This window comes from Gymnoscopelus braueri (genome assembly GCF_963280865.1).
Source record: "Gymnoscopelus braueri genome assembly, chromosome: 18".
NCBI classification, from domain to species: Eukaryota; Metazoa; Chordata; class Actinopteri; order Myctophiformes; family Myctophidae; genus Gymnoscopelus; species Gymnoscopelus braueri.
Window position 1 is genome coordinate 43,827,754 of NC_137618.1, and position 18,975 is coordinate 43,846,728.

Consider the following 18,975-nt stretch of genomic DNA (forward strand, 5'->3'; position numbering starts at 1 on the left):
CCGTTAGAATACAATGATATTGTCTTTAGCTTTTTGTGGGAAATTATTTTAAGTATTAAGTTTTGAGTTCCCGGAAATCGTGTTACTACTACCTTCTGAGCAGTGCCTAAATTAGGTTCTGAGAAGAACCTTATTTGAAAAGGAGCTGTAGTGTATGGAAATAAGTCCGCAGTCTGTCACTAGACTCACAACACAATAAATAGGACAGAAGTGTGGTTGTGAGTGATGGCCCTGATATCGTGGGTTAGGTACAGTATGTGCAGTATTTGAAGCTGTTCCTTATGTCTGTTTTTATACTTGGGTGTGTGCTGTGTCGCGCACTGAAAATGGCTCATAATGCGTTGCAGCGTAACACGTTGTGCGCTTTTAGATCTGCTATTTTTGTAGTGTATAAATCATGCTCAAGATTAGACAAGGAAATCTGTCAATCTGCTCATTATCATAGATTCGTATTCTCTAAGAAATCTAATATATATTCTGTTATATTAATGTTTACTTTATTGACTTGCCTGAACTGGCAAATGCAAAATAATTACAGCATATAATATTGGGTCCAACCGCCCCACAACCCTTGCTGTGACCAATGTCAGGATCCATTTCTGGCTTTCACAGCTGTGTATTACTGGTTCAGGACTCGATAATATCTGTTGCTATTTGGGAACTTCGCAGAGTTACAGATATAGACTTCTGTGATGCAGCCGTGTGTACAACTGCTCAGCATCTGTTCAAAGGCATGAGAGCAGTGTTGCCAGATTTTGCGAGAGAAACAAGCGATCAGGTCTACGAAAACTAGTCCAAAAGAAGTGACAAGGCCACATGATTATCGCATATTTGAAAATAGCCGATCTACAAGCTCACGTTGCGTTGTGAGTGTTGAATCTGTGAAAAAACATTTTAACAACACATGTCTGGTACAGGGGTCACAAAATACTTTTAAATGGGTGGGGTCCATGGACAAATGCCTCTTAATTTATGGGGTCCTTGACATTAAAATTAAAATGTTTGAGAACCACTGGTTTAAACAACATTTAGGAAGCGAGCCCAAAATAAGCAACTACACTTTAGAAACGAGCCCAAAAAAAACACAACTCGCAACTACCAATATTTTCAAGCGACTTTACAGAAAAACAAGCCCAAAGTCGCTTATAATAAGCAGACATGGCAACTCTGCATGAGAGAGCCTGGCGAGATAGATTGTAGGAATCATGTCATGCTAGTGGAGCATAAAACTGCTGAGCCAGAAGCGACGCCATTATGTGAAGAAGTAGTCCACAACCTCTTCAGCCACGCCGGAACATCTGCGGGAACGAGGGAGTATTGAAGGACCGTGGTTCCCAGACGTTTTCAAGTCAAGGACCCCCAAATTGTGTAATGTATTTGGCCATGGACCCCCATCTGAAAATGTTTTGTGCTAGGGACCCCCAGAAGAGAAGATTTATGTAAAAGAAATTCAGAATTATTCCAAAGTTTTTTGACTTGATAAGCTTGTAGATCTGCTATTTTGATGCTATTTTTGAATAGCCAACGTTAACTACTTTTGCTGGGGGTCCCACTTTGAGAACAAATGGTTTAAGGATATTGAGATGACGCACATGGTTCTCAAGTGTGGTCCGGGGGACCCACAAGGGGGTCCTTGAGGGGGTTCCACAGGGTCCCCAGCAAAATTAGTTAATGGCATGAAAATCAGTTTAACCACTTAAACCCTTGTTTATACTTTGGATATTTGAAAATGGCCGATCTAACAAGCTCACAATCTTTTAATAATTTTGGAAAATGTCAACACACATGTTCTCTTATGGCTGTTCTACATACATACATACATACATACATACATACATACATACATACATACATACATACATACATGCAAATGTTTGAGAATCACTGGCTTAAACAGCCAGAAACTTCTACAAAACCGGCCATGGCTGACGGCTGTTACTCGGTAAAAATCTCCCAGCCCAAACCTGGGAACCTTGTACTCTGCAATAAACTATATCCCCTGTTTATAGCTGTCTTTTGCAATGAAGCCACTATATCCCCTGTTTATAGCTGTCTTCTGCAATGAAGCCACTATATCCCCTGTTTATAGCTGTCTTCTGCAATGAAGCCACTATATCCCTATCCTGGGATCCAGCCTGATTCACTACGTTCGGCTGATTTTTTTTTTTCTCACTTCGCTTATCAGTCGGGCCAGCCTCCTATTTGACTCGTATTTCAATTACGTACTGTAGGCAAGTCAGGAAGTGACTCGAGTTTTACATTGGACAACAGTGGTCCCCCCCCCTACAGACCAATCAGAAGCCGCAAGTCGTTTTCTCCCATTTGTGCACGGAGATAGGAGGTTTTCCAGACTGTGTAGAGGGAGAAAAAGAATCCGCCGAACGTAGCGAAGCAGTCTGGATCCCAGGCTACTATATCCCTTGTTTATAGCTGTCTTCTGCAATGAAGCCTGCAGGAATCAAGAGGGTTTTATTTGCCACTCACAAGCAGTATATAATGTTGGTGTTACATGATACACAAGACTGTGCTAACAGGCTAGTAACAGCAATACGATATACAACAAGATAATAAAACAATGAATTGTACTGAAATAAAATGCAGAAATACGAAAATTTAAGATGAGATTAAAAACAAAGGTTAAAAAACCTCCTGGCAGCAACCGGTAATCAGGCAGTCGTGTGAGCAAAACGAGCATGGTTATTTTCCAGATTAATCAAGGCGGTACCACTCCATATCGTCTCTGTCGGGTGAAAACCTCATATGTCCAAAACTGTTACTTTTTCAGGATAAAAAAAAAAAAGCTCAACAAGCTTTTGTGACGCTGTTGTATGATCAAGTAGGGCGTTAATTCATGAAAAAACACAAAAAAATGATGTTTCCCGCCCCGACAGCAACGATATACTGTGCCATACCTGCTGTGGCTGGAAACAAAGATGGAGCCATTTGTGGTTTGCAGCCATGAATGTGAGCTTTCCCTCCATTGGTGGACTGTACTGTAAAGTACAACATTGACCAAGACGCATATTGTACTCAACTGAGCCCTGTTTTATACTTTGTCTATTCGAAAATAGCCGCTGTACAAGCTCACAACATACTTTTGCAGTGGTGGTAAAAGTACTTACATTTTTTTACTTAAGTAAAAGTACCAATACTGCAATGTAAAAATAAAAGTCCAGAATTAAACATTTACTGGAGTAAAAATACAAAAGTATTCGCATTGAAATATACTTAAGTACTGAAAGTAAAAGTGTTCATTATGCAGAATGTCCCATTTCACAAGTTCCAAATGTATTAAAATGCTTTGAAAATAGCAGATCTGCAAGCTCACAATGCGTCCCAAAGAGCCGCGTTGTGAGCTTGTAGATCTGCTATTTTCAAATAGCCTAAGTATACATAGGGCTGAAGTGGTTAATGTATGTTTTGTAATAATAATCAAAATCTACAAAGTAACTAAAGTTTACAAATAATTATTGAAAGTATTGAAAATTGGAAATACTCCAGTAAAGTAAAAATGCATGAACAGTGTACTTAAGTACAGTACTTGAGTAGATGTTCTTAGTCAGTCACCTTCTACCACTGTACTTTTATAGTTTTATTCAAGTATAATTCTGAATACAGGACTTGTAAGTGTGTCTACAGTGTGGTATTGCTACTTTTACATAAGTAAAAATAAATATATATATATATATATATATATATATATATATATATATATATATATATATATATATATATATATATATATATATATATATATATATATATATATATATATATATATATATATATGTGTATGTAATTCTTTCACCACTGTTCCCCTCTCACACAAACTTATGCAAATTCACACCAAACACTTTTTAAAAAAATGTGAACTCACTTCGCACCAGTACAATGGTTAAATGCTAGATTGGCTTTGCATAGTCAGGCTATTTTCCATGTGGTTGCTTTATCGGTTTCCCCAGTAGTTAGATTTTGCTGAGCAGAACACTGTTATCGGCGAAATACAGGGCTCAGCCTGGGAGAGAGGACTAACCATTTAATCATGTCCGCCCCAAAATAAAAGGACATTAAATCTTTTTAATGGAGACAAATCGATTTATATCTGTCGTCTGATCAAATCCTGTGTCGTAAAGTTAGAAATTAGTTTTGAAGGTACGCCTGTATCTGCTGATATTTCATAGTTTTTTAGCACTGCAAAGAAAGACGGATAGAGGAGAGATTATTTTGAATTATTTCCCCCCATTACACATCTGAAAGGTACAATGAAAATTATATTATTTTCAATATTTCTAGATAATATAAATATTCATATCATTCATTAAAATGTACGTGGGAAATTGGATAATGTACTGGGCTATTGCCCTGCCCCAGTTTGAATAGGCATTTATTGGCAGGTTGGGTCCAGTGTGTCCTTAATGCTTAAATTTATACCCCCGTCCTACGACGGAATAACGTGTTGAAAATGGCAGACAAGCGTTGTGTGAGCTTGTAGGTCTGCTATTTTCACTACCTTTGTGCGCCACTGTCAGATGAAAACCTCATATGTCCAAAACTCTTACTTTTCCAGAATTAAAATTCAAAAATGGCAAAAGTAGCAGATCTACAAGCTCAAAACGTTGCGCTGTGTTTCAATCTTGTGGATCTACTACTTTTGATGCTTTTGTGTGACGCTGTAGTATGATCTAGTAGGGGCATTAATTTATGAAAAAACACAAAGTTAGAATATGTAGATAAGAGATTTCTGACCGACAGCGAAGATATGATGAAGTAGTGTATTCATTCATGAAAAACATGAGTTGAAATGTGGAGATACTGCCCAACAGCAACAATATACCGGTAATAATGCAAGTGGAACGGGGAAAACGTGTGTGTGTGTGTGTGTTCTCTTTGACGTGGGTTGGTTGTAAGAGGCTTCTAACAACTAAAACGGCTTGCAAAATTCTGTGCAATGTCCTCTATCATGGGTAGCCGTCAAATATGATACAAGCTCACAGTGCTGTGAGCTGCGAGCTTGTACATCTGCTATTTTTGAACAATTTTGAAAAATATCGAAAATGTTTCAAAAAGATTTTGAATGATTCAGAATTGGTTTTAACATTAATCTTCTCTTCTGGAGGTCCCTGGCACAAAAAAAATTCAGATGGGGGTTTCCGGCCAGATACATTATCATTTTGGGGGTCCTTGACACGAAAACGTTTGAGAACCACTGTGTTACGGCACCGTGTAAATATCTGTGTCCATATATAAATTATTAATGTGTGTTTGTGTGTACGTGCAGAGCTGGTGTTTCTGCTGGAATGGTGGTCGGGCACAGACTGCATACTCTACGCCGACCAAGCCACGGTGGACAAATTCGGCAAGGAGCACGTCATCGTCATCCTCAATCACAACTTTGAGATCGACTTCCTCTGCGGCTGGACCATGTGTGAAAGATATGGGATCCTGGGGGTCAGTAGCAGTAGCACCCACACAAAATGCAAATGCATGACTAGGCCTGTCACAATTATTACATCAACTAATCACAATTATTTAAGATAATTGCAATTATGTTTTGCATAATCGCCATCATTTCCATGTTAAAAATGTTCATGTTTTTCAAAATTATTCTAAAAATAGTGGGAATAGCAGATCTACAAGCTCAAAACGCGTCACGGCGCGTTTTGTGCTTGTAGATATTGGCTATTTCCACTATTAATTATTTTTAAGGATAAATTTGTCATAATCTGCCCTGTGCAACTTTTCTTTACGAAGGCTAAACGCCAAACTGAAATGAAAATTGTATTCGTAATATTCCAATAAATTAAATCATTAATGGCAATTATTTGAGTGACAATAAATCGTCACGTAAAATTTCACAATCGTGACAGTCCTATGCATGACTCATCAATGTTTGCAGCAGATCCAAAAAGTCACTTGTCGTTAAGTTTTTTTCCGGTCTTGCCCCGGCCTGTCGCTTTAAACAAATGGGACGAGATTAGAAAGGAAAAAAATTAAAAGATACAAAGTAGGGCTGCATGAATATTGCAGTGCCAATAGTGTCACATTTGCTACATTGCATCTACAAGCTCAAAACAATCCGATCGTGACGTGTTTTGAGCTCAAAGAAAGAAGTTTTAAAAAACAGTTAAAATATAGAGATAAATCCACTTATCTCCTAGGGTAGTTAATACCCTCACAAAAACATGTAGTAATCCTGGTCGCTATACCGCCTCCCCCATGACAGCCGGGGCGCCTGATGGAGGGGAAGGGAACTGGTTGGAATAACGTGTTCCTTCCACGCGCTACGTCCAACCAGGGAAACTCCCCCCTGTCAGGTGACAAGAAGGTCAGTTGGCTCTCATGCCTGAAGGAAGCATGAGCTCGGCCCTGGCCTCCCTACTGTGGGGGACTGGTGTAGTGCTGGTGTAGGGCTGGTGTAGCGCCCAGGATCACTTAGGAAATTGGCACGGGTGAAAAAAATGGGTTACAAAAATCGCGGGATAAAAATTTTATGCCCGGTTTATGCCCGACAGCAACAACATTCAAAATTGTCCAAAGTGAAATTATGATGATTGAGGAAAAGATTACCATTTTATTGTGACTATACTGTAATTCTAATGTCAATGTTTTTTTTTTTGGGGGACACATTTCTTAAATTAATCCCTTTCCACCAGCAGTGTACTCTACACTTTAAATAACAAAGGTGCATTCTGTGACACTGTATTGTGGTGATGATGGTATATATAGATGATGATACATTGCCATTGGAGAAAAATAAACACAGTTCAGTGGCTTACATCATCAATTACAACAATAAGCGCTACAGTACTATCCCAGCTCATTAGATTGTTGTATGCACACAAATCCACTTATCGTGAGCAAGAATTGAATTAAGGCTTTGTTCTCATTTGACCTGTCTGGAGTTGATTCCAAGGAGCATGAACAAGATGATGTGATTATTTGCTGCGACTTGTTCCCGCCCCCCAGAGTTCAAAGGTGTTGGCCAAACATGAGCTACTGAAGGTGCCTCTGATTGGCTGGACCTGGTATTTCCTGGAGATAGTCTTCTGCAAGAGGAAGTGGGAGGAAGACAGAGAGACTGTCTTCAAGGGCCTGAGCCAGCTCAAAGACTACCCCGAGTTTATGTGGGTATGTATCTGTATCTGTAGACCACCCTGAGTTTATGTGGGTACGTATCTGTAGACTACCCCCACCGGCCATTCATTTGTATGGCCATTGGGGATCTGTTTAATCTTGCTGCTTCTGGTCAGACTGAGTTAAATATATTTTTTAAAAAAATCCTTTTTCACATTTAACAATTTAATTAAAATGTATGTTGACCACATGAACAGCTGGCATTCCTATTTTGGGCAGATTTTCAAAATGTTTCAAAGTTTGTCCAGATGTTTTCACAAGTAGCGCAAATAGCAGCCCTACAAGCTCAAACAGCGTAGCATTGCGACCTTATATAAGTATATATGGCCAAAGTGGTTAAGACATTACCCCCCCCCCTTTCTGTTATATTTTCTATTTTAACCAAATGGAACCTTGAGTGTATAAGTGTGTACATAGGTCAAGCAGGAACCCTGAGTTTGTACAGTACAGTTACGTGTGTACATAGGTCCAGCAGTTCACCAGTCACCTGCTGAGGGTTTTGTCAAGCTGCTGTGACTTGACTACACAATTGTCTTATCTTTTTTTTATCTTGAAATCTTGTCTGAAGGCTTGTCTGTACAAAGGTTTGTACAAAGATTAATATATAATTGGCCACGTATCCCCATCTGAAAACATTTTGTGCCACAGGGACCCCCACACCAGATTTGTGTTGTTAAAATGTTACAAAAATATTTCAGATTTTTCACTTTTCCCCCCCCAAGTTCTTTTTTTTTTTTTATGGCAAATCAACAAGCTGCGTTGTGAGCTTGTAGATCGGCTATTTTCAAATTAAAGTGATCATGAGTTAGTCGCTTCTATTGGGCTTGTTTTCATAGACCCTGGTTGCTTATTTCTCTCGCAAAACCTGGCAACACTGGCCTGGAAACTGTGTCAAAGTGCACCAGCTGTACTTTAAAACATCCCTGCATGTGGCGGTCGAAGGTTTATTGTTTCGGTGAGGCCTCAGGAGGAACTGGCCTTTTTGAAAGTGTTTCACACTGGCTTTGTAGAATTCTAAAGACGCAGTCCGCCCCTGCTGTCCCTTCTGGAATGCATAATGCATGGATTAAAGTTCTCTGTCGGCACAACTGATTTCAGTCATTTGGATTCCAATAGAGGCCAGCATGGCTTCTATGAAAACGTGACACGCACCGAAAATGGCAGATCTACAAGCTCACGGCTTGTTGTGAGCTTGTAGATCTGCTATTTTCGGTCATTATGTTATTTTGAGATTATAGTATTATAGTATTTGAAGTGGTCAAACTAGCAATGGAATACATGTTTAGAAGCAGCTTCCATAAACATGAATGGTCTGAGAAATGTCATGAGAGCAAAGGTTTAAAGGCTCAATCTGTGATTTCTTCAACTGGTTGGCTGTATGTAGAACAGCAGCAACATAGGTTTAGAACAATAATAACTAAACATCATAATGACATTTTCAGTCACAAGATTTTATTTTGCTTTATTCCACGATAATGTCTCCTTGCCTTTTTATTGAAATAAGGGTCTTATTTTCCTAGCATCTTGGCTTGGCTTTTCGATGCAGCTTAACGCACCACTTGTTCCACATGCAGGGATGTAGGGCAGTGTGACTCCGGGCTCTTTTCCTTTTCCGGTTGTTGCATCGAGACCAACGTTTCAACTGTGACTTCCTAACCCGCTTGTCAAGCTAGCAAGATTAGGCAAATCGGTAGTTGATCTAATTAACCCCGTACACCCCGTACATATCAGCCCACAGCTAATAACGAGGCGTTGGCGTGTTCAGATAAACAACATAATGTGGGTTTAGGAGATGTGGGAGGGAACGGGCGCACGGCACGCCCACATCGAACAAAGACATCGAGAGGAGATGCCGGCTTAATTTTAGCCTAGTGTTCCAGTGAAGGCGCACTTGATCTGTAATTCAACCTAGAAAAACTGGGATAGCGGATAGGATGAAGATAAAGCAGGTCACCTAATTATGAGGAAGCCTTCAGAATCACACACACACACCTGTGTGTGTGTGTGTGATTCGTGTGGTTTTGTATTTGTATTACTATTACTTCTGAGGGCCAAATGTCCCCACAACTATAATAGAATTTGAGAAATGGACATTGTGAGGGCTTTTTCCCTGGTCCTCACAAGAAAAATGGCAGTTTATAGTTAAAATATATATATGTATTTTTTGTGAGTTAGGCTAAGAAAAGATCGAGGTTAGGATTAAGCATTTATAGGTTAAGTTTGGGGTTATTATACCAAAATGTATACTTAGGCACCACAAATAGCAGTACTACAAGCTCACCATGTGTCTCAGCGCAAGGGTTAGGAATATGATTAAAAATAGCACACCAAAAAGTGGTAATGGTAGAACTGGCTGTAATAACCGTCTTGTTTTCTCTTCCCATAGTTCCTGCTGTATTGTGAAGGCACTCGCTTTACAGAGAAGAAGCACCAAATCAGCATGCAGGTGGCAGAGAGTAAAGGTCTGCCCAAGCTCAAATACCACCTCCTACCCCGCACCAAAGGCTTCACCACAACACTAAAGTGTCTAAAGGGCACAGGTGAGACTGACCACCACAACACACTCTCCCAGCTAGCACTCCCACCATCTTCACAAAACCCTAGGATTCTTTGTTCGTTCCGTTTTTTTTTTTTAACACCACTGCTATTGTCCCTCTTCCTTGTTCACAGTAAGCGCCGTCTACGACGTGACACTCAACTTCAAAGACAAGCAAACTCCCACACTGCTGGGCATCGTCAACGGAAAGAAATACAAAGCCGACTTGAGCGTAAGGTAGGTGGCGGCAGCGGTGGCAAGTAACTCAGAACATTTTGTTGTTGTTGTCGGGCAGAAACCTCCTATCTCCATTTTTGTGGGGTTTTTTTCTTAAATGAATGCCCTACTTGATCATACTACAGCGTCACACAAAAGCGTCAAAAGTATCAGATCCACAAGCTCAAAATACGTCACGATGCGACACATTTTGAGCTTGTGGATCTGCTACTTTTGCTTTTTGAATTTGAATCCTGAAAAGTAACAGTTATGGATATATGAGGTTTCCACACGAGGTACCCTTTATGTTCCATTTTTCAATACTGCATATATGGCAAATATTGTACTTTTACTCCGCTACAACTGTTTGAAAACTGTGGTTACAAGATTATTAATACAAAACGGTTTATTTTTGAAAACTTAAATGGGATGTTTTGCAAAATGAGTACTTTGTTTCGCGTAATGAGTACTTTTACGTTTGTTACTTTAAGTATATGTTAGTAAAATTCTGAAAAGAGGACTTTAACTTGTATTTCTTGTGGTATTTGGTACTTTTACAAAAACATGAAAGTTCTTATTCCAGTACTGGGTAGTGGTGGCCTGCGCCACATCCACAGACTTAGTCATCAAAGGTTTATTATAATGATGATGCATTGGGGCTGTCAGGACTCCAGGTTTTGTTCAATTGGAATCTCATGAGGTGTATTTCACCTCCTGCCGTCTTCCTGAGGTTGATCTCTGTGCTCTCTTACGCTGAAGAGCCCTAAAAGCTGTTGGATTCTTGCCTAGCAGCACTTTTATGGTTTCAGAGGACAAGACGAGGGGCAGAGACGGGCGCACAGTCAGGCTAGGAAATGCATGTCCTTTTTGAAACAATTATGTATTATGTAATAACTCTTTCCAGCTTTCAGTCAAATTAAACAAGAGGAGGAGAGTACAGTTGTTAGTAGCATTAAGTCAAGAAATCTTGTTTTAGTGCAATGAAATTGAAAGGATCGAAGCAGTTTAACCACTTGAATCCAATGTCCAGTTTACTAGCGTGGTTAATAAATACGCCCCTGAAGTTGATTGTGTGAGCAGCGATGCATACCTTTGTACATGGAGGGTAGAGGTCAAAATCACTCACTTTGCAAAACACAAATAGCCAGTAGCTGGTCTTTGGTGCAGAACGGCTATCCTATCCTGTATGTAGGGGTAGCCCCCTGGTGGTCATACAATGCAATAGCAGACTGCTCATCTTCCTGGCTGTGCTGTTATTTTGATGGATCATCTTCTCTCCCTCTCCCTCCCATTTCAGGCGGTTCCCTGTGGAGGAGATCCCAGACGATGAGAAAGAGTGTGCCAACTGGCTCCATAAACTTTATCAGGAAAAAGTAAGAATATGGAAACCTGCATACTAGATCAGTGGTTTCGCCACTCCAGGTGTGCCTTGGAATTTTGTGGCAATCGCATATTATTTATTATTGCATTATATCGTCGAAACCTCATCTCTATATTTCACATACTAGATCATACTACGTACAGCAGTCCATTCTCATAACAAGGCAGTCCATTTAAATATCCTGCTATCAGTGCAATAGTGGTTGCGAAGCCGCGCCTCCGCCCAAGTGGAGCTTACTACGCAACCGTGCTCGGGTTGTGTGTGTGAGGCTCTGTGTCTCTGTGGCTCTGTGTGTGTGTGCACTGCCTGCACTGCCTGGCGTCCAGCCGCCAGAGTGCGCCAGAAGTGGCGCTTACTCTGACACATCTCAGAGTGCTGCTGACGGCAATTCCGTGCATCGATGACTAGGAACTCCGAAACTCCGTGCATAGGAGAACCATATCCTCCCCATTAACTCATTCACTGCCAGAATTATTCCTGGCCGCGTTTGAAACACTGCCAGAGATTCATTCATTGAAAAAAAAAAGTACTCAGGAGCTGAGATACAAAAATGTTAAGTTTTAAGTTAACAAGGAAGTGGATGGGAGTCTAGATCTTCGAAAAATCATATCTCCTTGGTCTTTGGGTCGAAATAAAATAAAAAATAAATTAAAAGTCGTTTTAGTCGTTCTTGGCAGGCATGGCTTATGGGACAAAAGTCGTTTTAGTCGTTCTAGGCAGGGAATGAGTTAACTTCAATACGAGGCGGAGGCAGTCACGTCACTTTCTCTCTACGCTCTCCCCATCACGGTGAAATAACACGGATTACAAGTCCGTAAATACACAATATAACAATTTAAAAAAGACAACCAAAAAAAATAGGGCTGCATTCGCTTCGCAAGTCTTACTTGTAGATATACACACAGTAGCATACGTGTGTGTGTGTGTGTGTGTGTGTGTGTGTGTGTGTGTGTGTGTGTGTGTGTGTGTGATATCGTGATCACTTCATCATATTGTGGCTGGTATAAACGTTCCACCCTATGAGGCTGTTGATGTATTACATTTGTAGGCATCTTCCTGAGTCTGACTGGTGCATGGTTCAAGAGCCAAGCAGCAGGGAAGCTGCTCTAAACCTTTCTCATGTGCCCAGACTGGCTCTTTATTTCTGTCAACTGTGTGCTTTTATTTTATCTCTGGAGCAGAACCACTAAAGGACACGAGTCACATAGTTGGTCATTAAAATGCATCACAGCTGTTGTGATGTGAAAACAAAGGAAAAAAAGCTCACAGGGACATTGTAACAACGTTGCTGTCGGGCTGAAACCTCTTGCAATTCTTTTTAATCCTGAAAAGTAACAGTTTTGGACATGGGAGGTTTCCACCCGACCGAGACGAAAAAGAACAAGTTGTGCATCTAAACAGCTTGGCTTCCATGTGGATCTCAGACGTCCATGTGGGCCATCTGTGAGGTCAGTCAGCTATGACTCCAAATATTTGGGCACGGGTTCAGCCCGATCTGACCGCCTTTGACTTCCATTATAGTTTAAGTTAAATATTTCCCAAAAATATATATAAAACATGATATATTAAATATTATATATATATATAGATATATTAAATGATATATTACTGTATATTAAAAAATACAGGGAGCTATTTCCTTGGCCTGCCGGCAGCACACACAAAAAATATGGCACTGCTCGGTCGTGCAGGTTTCCGAGATAAGCTCCAAGAACAGACAGACACACACGGGTAGACAAGTAACGATTCACTCAACTCACGATACGATTCGAATCACGATACTACAATAGTTTCACGATACGATTTTTCATGATTGTTTTCAAGATTTTTCATATTTTCCAGGTAAATGACCGAATTTTTCTTTTTTTTCTCACACCCAGTATTTTCTTCTTTTATATTTTTTTGTTTTCTCTTATCCTCTTTTCAATACAGTAGCAAATGACTGAAAACTCAAAAATCAATTCTCTTACAAAGATCCTGTATTTTCTTCTCTTTTGTTAACGCGCCCTCAGCTGTTTGCATCGCGATACATTTTTTATTAAATCGATCGAAATTGTCACCAGTTTGAATCGATTTACGATAAATCGTTACATGCCTACACACTGATCCCTCCTGTCCTGAGATTAAAGAAAGAGTCGACTCATCCCATTATTCCCACATTTCCAGGATGCACTACAAGAGCACTATCAGCAGGAGGGCTGCTTCCCAGGACCCACCATTATCCCGCCGCGCCGGCCATGGACCTTCCTCAACTTCCTGTTCTGGGCCACCCTGCTGCTGTCGCCGCTCATCAACTTTGCGTGCGGCGTGGCCGTCAGCGGCTCACCCCTCCTCATCATCGGTTTCATCCTCTTCCTCATCATAGGTAAGGCCAATCTGCCTCTTCCTCATCGTAGGTAAGGACAATCTGGCCCTTCCTCATTGTAGGTAAGGACAATCTGGCCCTTCCTCATCGTAGGTAAGGCAATCTGGCCCTTCCTCATTGTAGGTAAGGCCAATATACCTCTTCCTCATCGTAGGTAAGGCAATCTGCCCGCTTTTGCACTGACTGCTGACAGAGAGAGAGAGCAAATGATGCAGATAAATTGCTTCAGGGAGTTCACCCTGTCGGCTGACGGCAGCAGGTTTTGCTTTAAGTAGAAAAAATGTGCTTTTTTAATGAATTGGTCCCTGTCCTGCCGTAATAAAGCCAAAGAGACGCTTGAAAGCTCTTGAGATGTCAGTGGCGTTATTTATTCCCTAATAATCTGTGTCCTCGTTTTAGTGTCATTGTGTCATCTTCTGTAGCCTCCATCGCTATCCTAATAATCTCTCTGTTTTTGTGTCATTGGGCCTGATTCACTGAGCTATGGTCTTACATAAAGTGACTAAAGACGTGCGTAATTTCTCTTAAGCAAAAACTGACGTGCAATTCACTAAAGGATGTGTAAATCCCTGAAATGTGCGGATCACAGGTGTATGTCATGATGAATCCGGACGGACGTGATCGTAAATCACAAGCGCGTTACCGAGAAGTTCATTTGCATTGTTCCACGACCCATTTCACACCATAAAAGGCGAACAGGAAATATCCAACTTCAAACTGACTTCACCTAACGCGAAACCAACTTCACCGTGCTTCACCTGTCTCTCGTCAAAAAAAATACGGATCTTGACAGCCAACTTGTACATCTGTTCTGTCTGGAAGCGAGTCCCTCGATTGCACCATGGATCAGCTGAACGCAATGCTCTCATGTGCAATGAGAATAAGACGTTTACAAAGGTTAACCTCACGGCCAAAGGCTAATAAAACTTGAAATGCCTCCATCGCTATCCTAATAATAATCTGTGTTTTTGTGTCCTTGTGTCTTCTGTAGCCTCCATCGCTATCCGCCGCCTGATCGCCACCACCGAGGTGAAGAAAACCGGCTCCAGCTACGGTGTCCCGGAGGAGGCCAAGAAACAAAACTAGAAGCACCCTGCTCACCTCCCCCTACCCCCGCCCCCCACACACACACACACAATGCGTGGTGGTCTCTATACTGATCCCAGTGTGGTCAGTCGCACCCCGCTGCCCCCCCTCTCCCCCTCCCCTCTCCATTCACTCCATTTCTCCACCCGCTGCAGAGTCAGCCAACCAGCGGGACAAGAGGAAGGGGACTGGGTTCTAAACCCCATTAAACCTTAGAGACGTGAGTTAGAGATATTATTAATTAAACCCCAGTTAGACAGAGAGAGATGGCCACACAAATGAAAGCGAGAGAGAATGAATGTAGACCGTCTGTGGACCTATAGCTCTGGAGTGACACAAGGACTTAAGAATGTGAGAAGGGCAGGTGTGCACTGCTGTACGGTACGACCATGCATTATACCCCCCCCCCCCCCCCTTAAGTCCATGTAAAGTCCCCCCCCGAAACGACCCCTGACCTTTCCCCGAGTTTACACGGACACTAGCCAATCAGCAGAATTAGCCCATTTCCTGTTCTGGGCCACACCACCACCACCTCCTCCTCCACCTCAGTGAATGCCAGCTGTCATTGTCCAACCAGGGCAGAGAGATGAAGCGCTCATCCCATTGGCCTTTGGAACCCAAGCCACTCAGCAGCTTATCTCATCTCTGCCGCAAGCTCAACGTGGTTCGATGCCACAAGCGCGCAAGCAATTCTGATTGGACTAGAGCAGTGGTTCTCAACACGTTTTTAATTTCAACGATCCCGAGTTTGGTACGCATTGGACCAATGCGTACGTGGACCCCCCCCCCCCCCCCCCATAACTATGATAGTTTACAAATGGAACCGAATCCAATTCGGGCTCCATATGTACACTCTTGGAGTTACAGACCCCGATAAGGGTTCATTTGGTTCCTAACGATCAATAATTCTGCTGGGGGGGGATCCCCTGGAATCCCCCCCCCCCCCCAAGGACCCCCGGGGAAGTCCCCGGACCCCCACCTTGAGAACCACTGGGCTAGAGCTCAACCTCTCTTGATGGGGCTAGAGCCACAACGTCCAAGTTTTGTATGAAAACCTGATGTCAACCAAGCTGTGTTCAGCAGCAGAGACGAGCACTACATGGCTTTTAGAGGGTTGAAAGTGAGGGGACTGGTGTCTTATCTGTTTTAACCCACAGTAAGGGCTCTGAATTTAACGGACTTGTCCTCAAAAAGGATGCCAACATCTAGTATCCCATACTTAAGTAGTTACTTAACAACCCTCAAGTCATCAATACCAAATTTCAGTTTATTTCGTTTTTTTCATTCGTCAGCATGCACACATCCATGATTTGTTTTTTTTTATTTCCATCCAGTCATCTTTAACCATATCTGATCCCTAAATGTGAGCGTATTTTGACCAGCAGCATTGATCGGTCCATACACTGGAAGATTTCCCAACATGCTACAGTATGTTCCCTCTCTACTACGCCTGTCTTTACTACAGTTGAAATGCAGTACACAGTGAGTTCACGTTTCATGTTGTCCAGTTTCTCCTGCCTTCTGTTGAATGCTTCCTTTTACAGAAGAAAAGTCGCCCACCTGCTCTCATGTAATCTTGCAAGCTTGTTGAGATTAATTTGTCTTTTCTTACTGTCCACATTTAGAGTGCAACAGTAGTAAATAATGTTTAACCTTTGCCTTAAATCAAGCTTGCTTGCTTGGCAAGGGATCGCTCATTTGCCACCCCTTTAAAACCTCCACCCTCTCTCACCCTGCCTCTATGCTCAATATTTCATGTTGTTTTGAACATTCTCCCTCTTCTTGCCTACTCTGTCACCTGTGCGCTGCGGGAGGGCAAATATAATCAGTTTGTTGGGTAAAGGGCTAAACTCTAGCAGCCCTATTCTGGGCATGTCATAATGGGCAAACATTTTGCAGAAAATAGCTGCTCTATACACAACACATTGTGAGCTTGTAGGTCAGCTATTTTGGGTGGAGAGATTTGGTGTAGATGGGGGGGGGGACAAAAAGGAGCGGGCCATGGATAGATCCCGGTCAATTAAGTATATAGGGTTTAAGTGGTTAAGCTGTTTATATCGGCCTCCTCGTGGGTGCACATTCTCGTCTAGTGAAGCTGCTTCCAAGCACTACACTCCATCTCAGTTAATGCTTGTGCTGTAAATCAGTGCATTGACACCCACACTTAAGCCTAATTTCTGCTTTGCCGTGTGAGTATATAACACACGCCGGAATACTTGAAAAGTAATTATTTTTGGTCGTACAGAAAATGATAAATTGGGTTTTTGACTGTTACTTGCACTTACTGTCAAGGGAGGGTGGATTTCACCGTTTTTTAAGATTGACTCCATGTATGCACTAACTGCTACCCGAGTGCACTTTCTCCAATCCTGAATCTAAAATGCAAAACTATATATATATTACAAAATTATTGTGCCAGTTTAACCTGGCATCCCTATGTTGGGCATGTCATTATTGTCAAATTTCTCCAAGCTTTTTCACAAAACTTCGAAAATAGATTTGCAAACAAAGCGCAGATCAGCCATTAAAAAAAAGAAAAAAGATAAGGGAACTACGGCCACAGACTATGGCTGTTGTTGGGGTTCCTTGACATGGAAACGTTGCTTAACCCCCTGTCCCATATTCTGCTCTCTCCCCTCCTCTGCCACACCTAATACTAATCATATTATAATTCAGTGGTTCTCAAAGTGGCATCCACGGACCCTCAGGGTTCCTTGGTGGGGTTCCAAATGGACCCTTACAGGTCTGGAACGTCATCCATATACACCCTCATTTTGGGGTCCTTGAAATTTAAATGTTTGAGAACCACTGATTAGAATTTATTCAGTTGGGTTTCCGTTCATGATGTGACGCCCGATTGTCATCGTTCCTCCTCTCCAATATCACCCTGTTTGGTTGCTAATTTTGTCCCTAGCACAACTTTATTTTCTAGTTTAGCCCACAACTTCAACCCCTACAGTTTCATGCAAGCCTTAATAGACAGAGTGCTGCTTAGACGCACCCCTTCCTCCCGCCAAAATGTTGTGAGGAGTCCAACAGCAAACTTAAGTGCAATACATGCTCCTTCATGGCGTCCCAGCTTTTCTTTGGTGAGGTGATATAACTACGAATGGACGTCATTCAGAACTTCTGATAGGCGGTCTCAGAAGTAATTTTTTCCCCCAGAACCTGTGCACCTCCCCCAGATGTCCTGACTCTCCGAACTATAGTTCGGGAAGCCTGTCTGAACTGGACGTTTTTTTTTTCCTTTTCCAGACGTCGGAAGGAACATGTATTGGCCTTTACCCAACCCTTCCAACTGAACCAACCTGGCAACCCGTTTGATATAGGGATTACCTGACTCTCAACAGTAGCAAGGTTGAAGACAGTAACCACTTTCAACCTGGCATCCCTATAGGCAAAAAGCTTCAATGTAAAAATAAATAAACTGTGGACATTTTGTTTTTGTGCAACACTGTTGTACGACAGTGTAAAATAGGGCTCAAGTGGTTAAGGATTAAAGGTGTGAGAAACTCTTCTCATAGTTGTAGAGCTTAGAGCCTTTGCTCCTGATCGATCCATAATTCTTTACTCGGCAATGCTTTGAGCTGCATTACTTCAAATGTCCGTTACAAGTTAAAAGCTTGAGTACCTTACACTACCTAGACGATTATTCAGACCTTATGTTCTGCCTTTTGACCCCAGGATAGTGCAGCTCCCACCCCCATACTTCAGGTAGCCTAGTCATTGGTTATAAGATGTGTATTCCTGAGCAAAATGGACATGCAGAAATTCAACCTTTTTATTGAAACATTTCTTACATGTTTTTTTTTTTTTTTTTTTTTTTAACGGAAGGAATAGAAGTCCCACTGTAATTAATCAACATTAGAAAATTGACACTGCAATTTGATCTTTTTGACTAAGTAATTCACTTAGGAACGCCTCGAGTCAGCTTTTATTTATTTGTCTTTTTTCTAAGTCTATTTGTAACTGTTTTCTCCAATTAAAACAACTTAAGAATATTAAAGGATTTGATCACAGACTGATTTGGTATTTCAATTTATTTGGATTGCGAGTTAATTTCTGGCTCCCACGCTGCAGTATTTGGAACGGGACTATCGGAGGAGGTTTAGCAGCCATCTTCACGCATACATCATTCCTCATCTTCATCTCTGCAAAGGCACGGATGAAGTCATCCCCATTTACACACCCAAACACCGCCCGCTTTTGATGTCAATAGATCCCCGCACACCACCTTTTTGACTCTTGATGTCAATA

The 18,975-nt window shown here is 41.6% G+C and overlaps 1 protein-coding gene across 1 annotated transcript in view; it reads left to right on the forward strand.

Annotated features, from left to right (window-relative positions):
• Positions 1–18,737, forward strand: part of LOC308105619 (1-acyl-sn-glycerol-3-phosphate acyltransferase gamma-like) — a 37,318-nt gene extending 18,581 nt beyond the window's left edge. Inside the window, exons 4-10 of the mRNA XM_080456463.1 lie at positions 5,279–5,448; positions 6,967–7,128; positions 9,521–9,674; positions 9,805–9,907; positions 11,184–11,259; positions 13,434–13,632; positions 14,624–18,737. Coding sequence (XP_080312589.1) covers positions 5,279–5,448; positions 6,967–7,128; positions 9,521–9,674; positions 9,805–9,907; positions 11,184–11,259; positions 13,434–13,632; positions 14,624–14,718 — 959 coding nt within the window. The 3' untranslated portion in view covers positions 14,719–18,737. The remainder of the gene's footprint in view (positions 1–5,278; positions 5,449–6,966; positions 7,129–9,520; positions 9,675–9,804; positions 9,908–11,183; positions 11,260–13,433; positions 13,633–14,623) is intronic.
• The last annotated feature ends 238 nt before the right edge of the window (positions 18,738–18,975 follow it).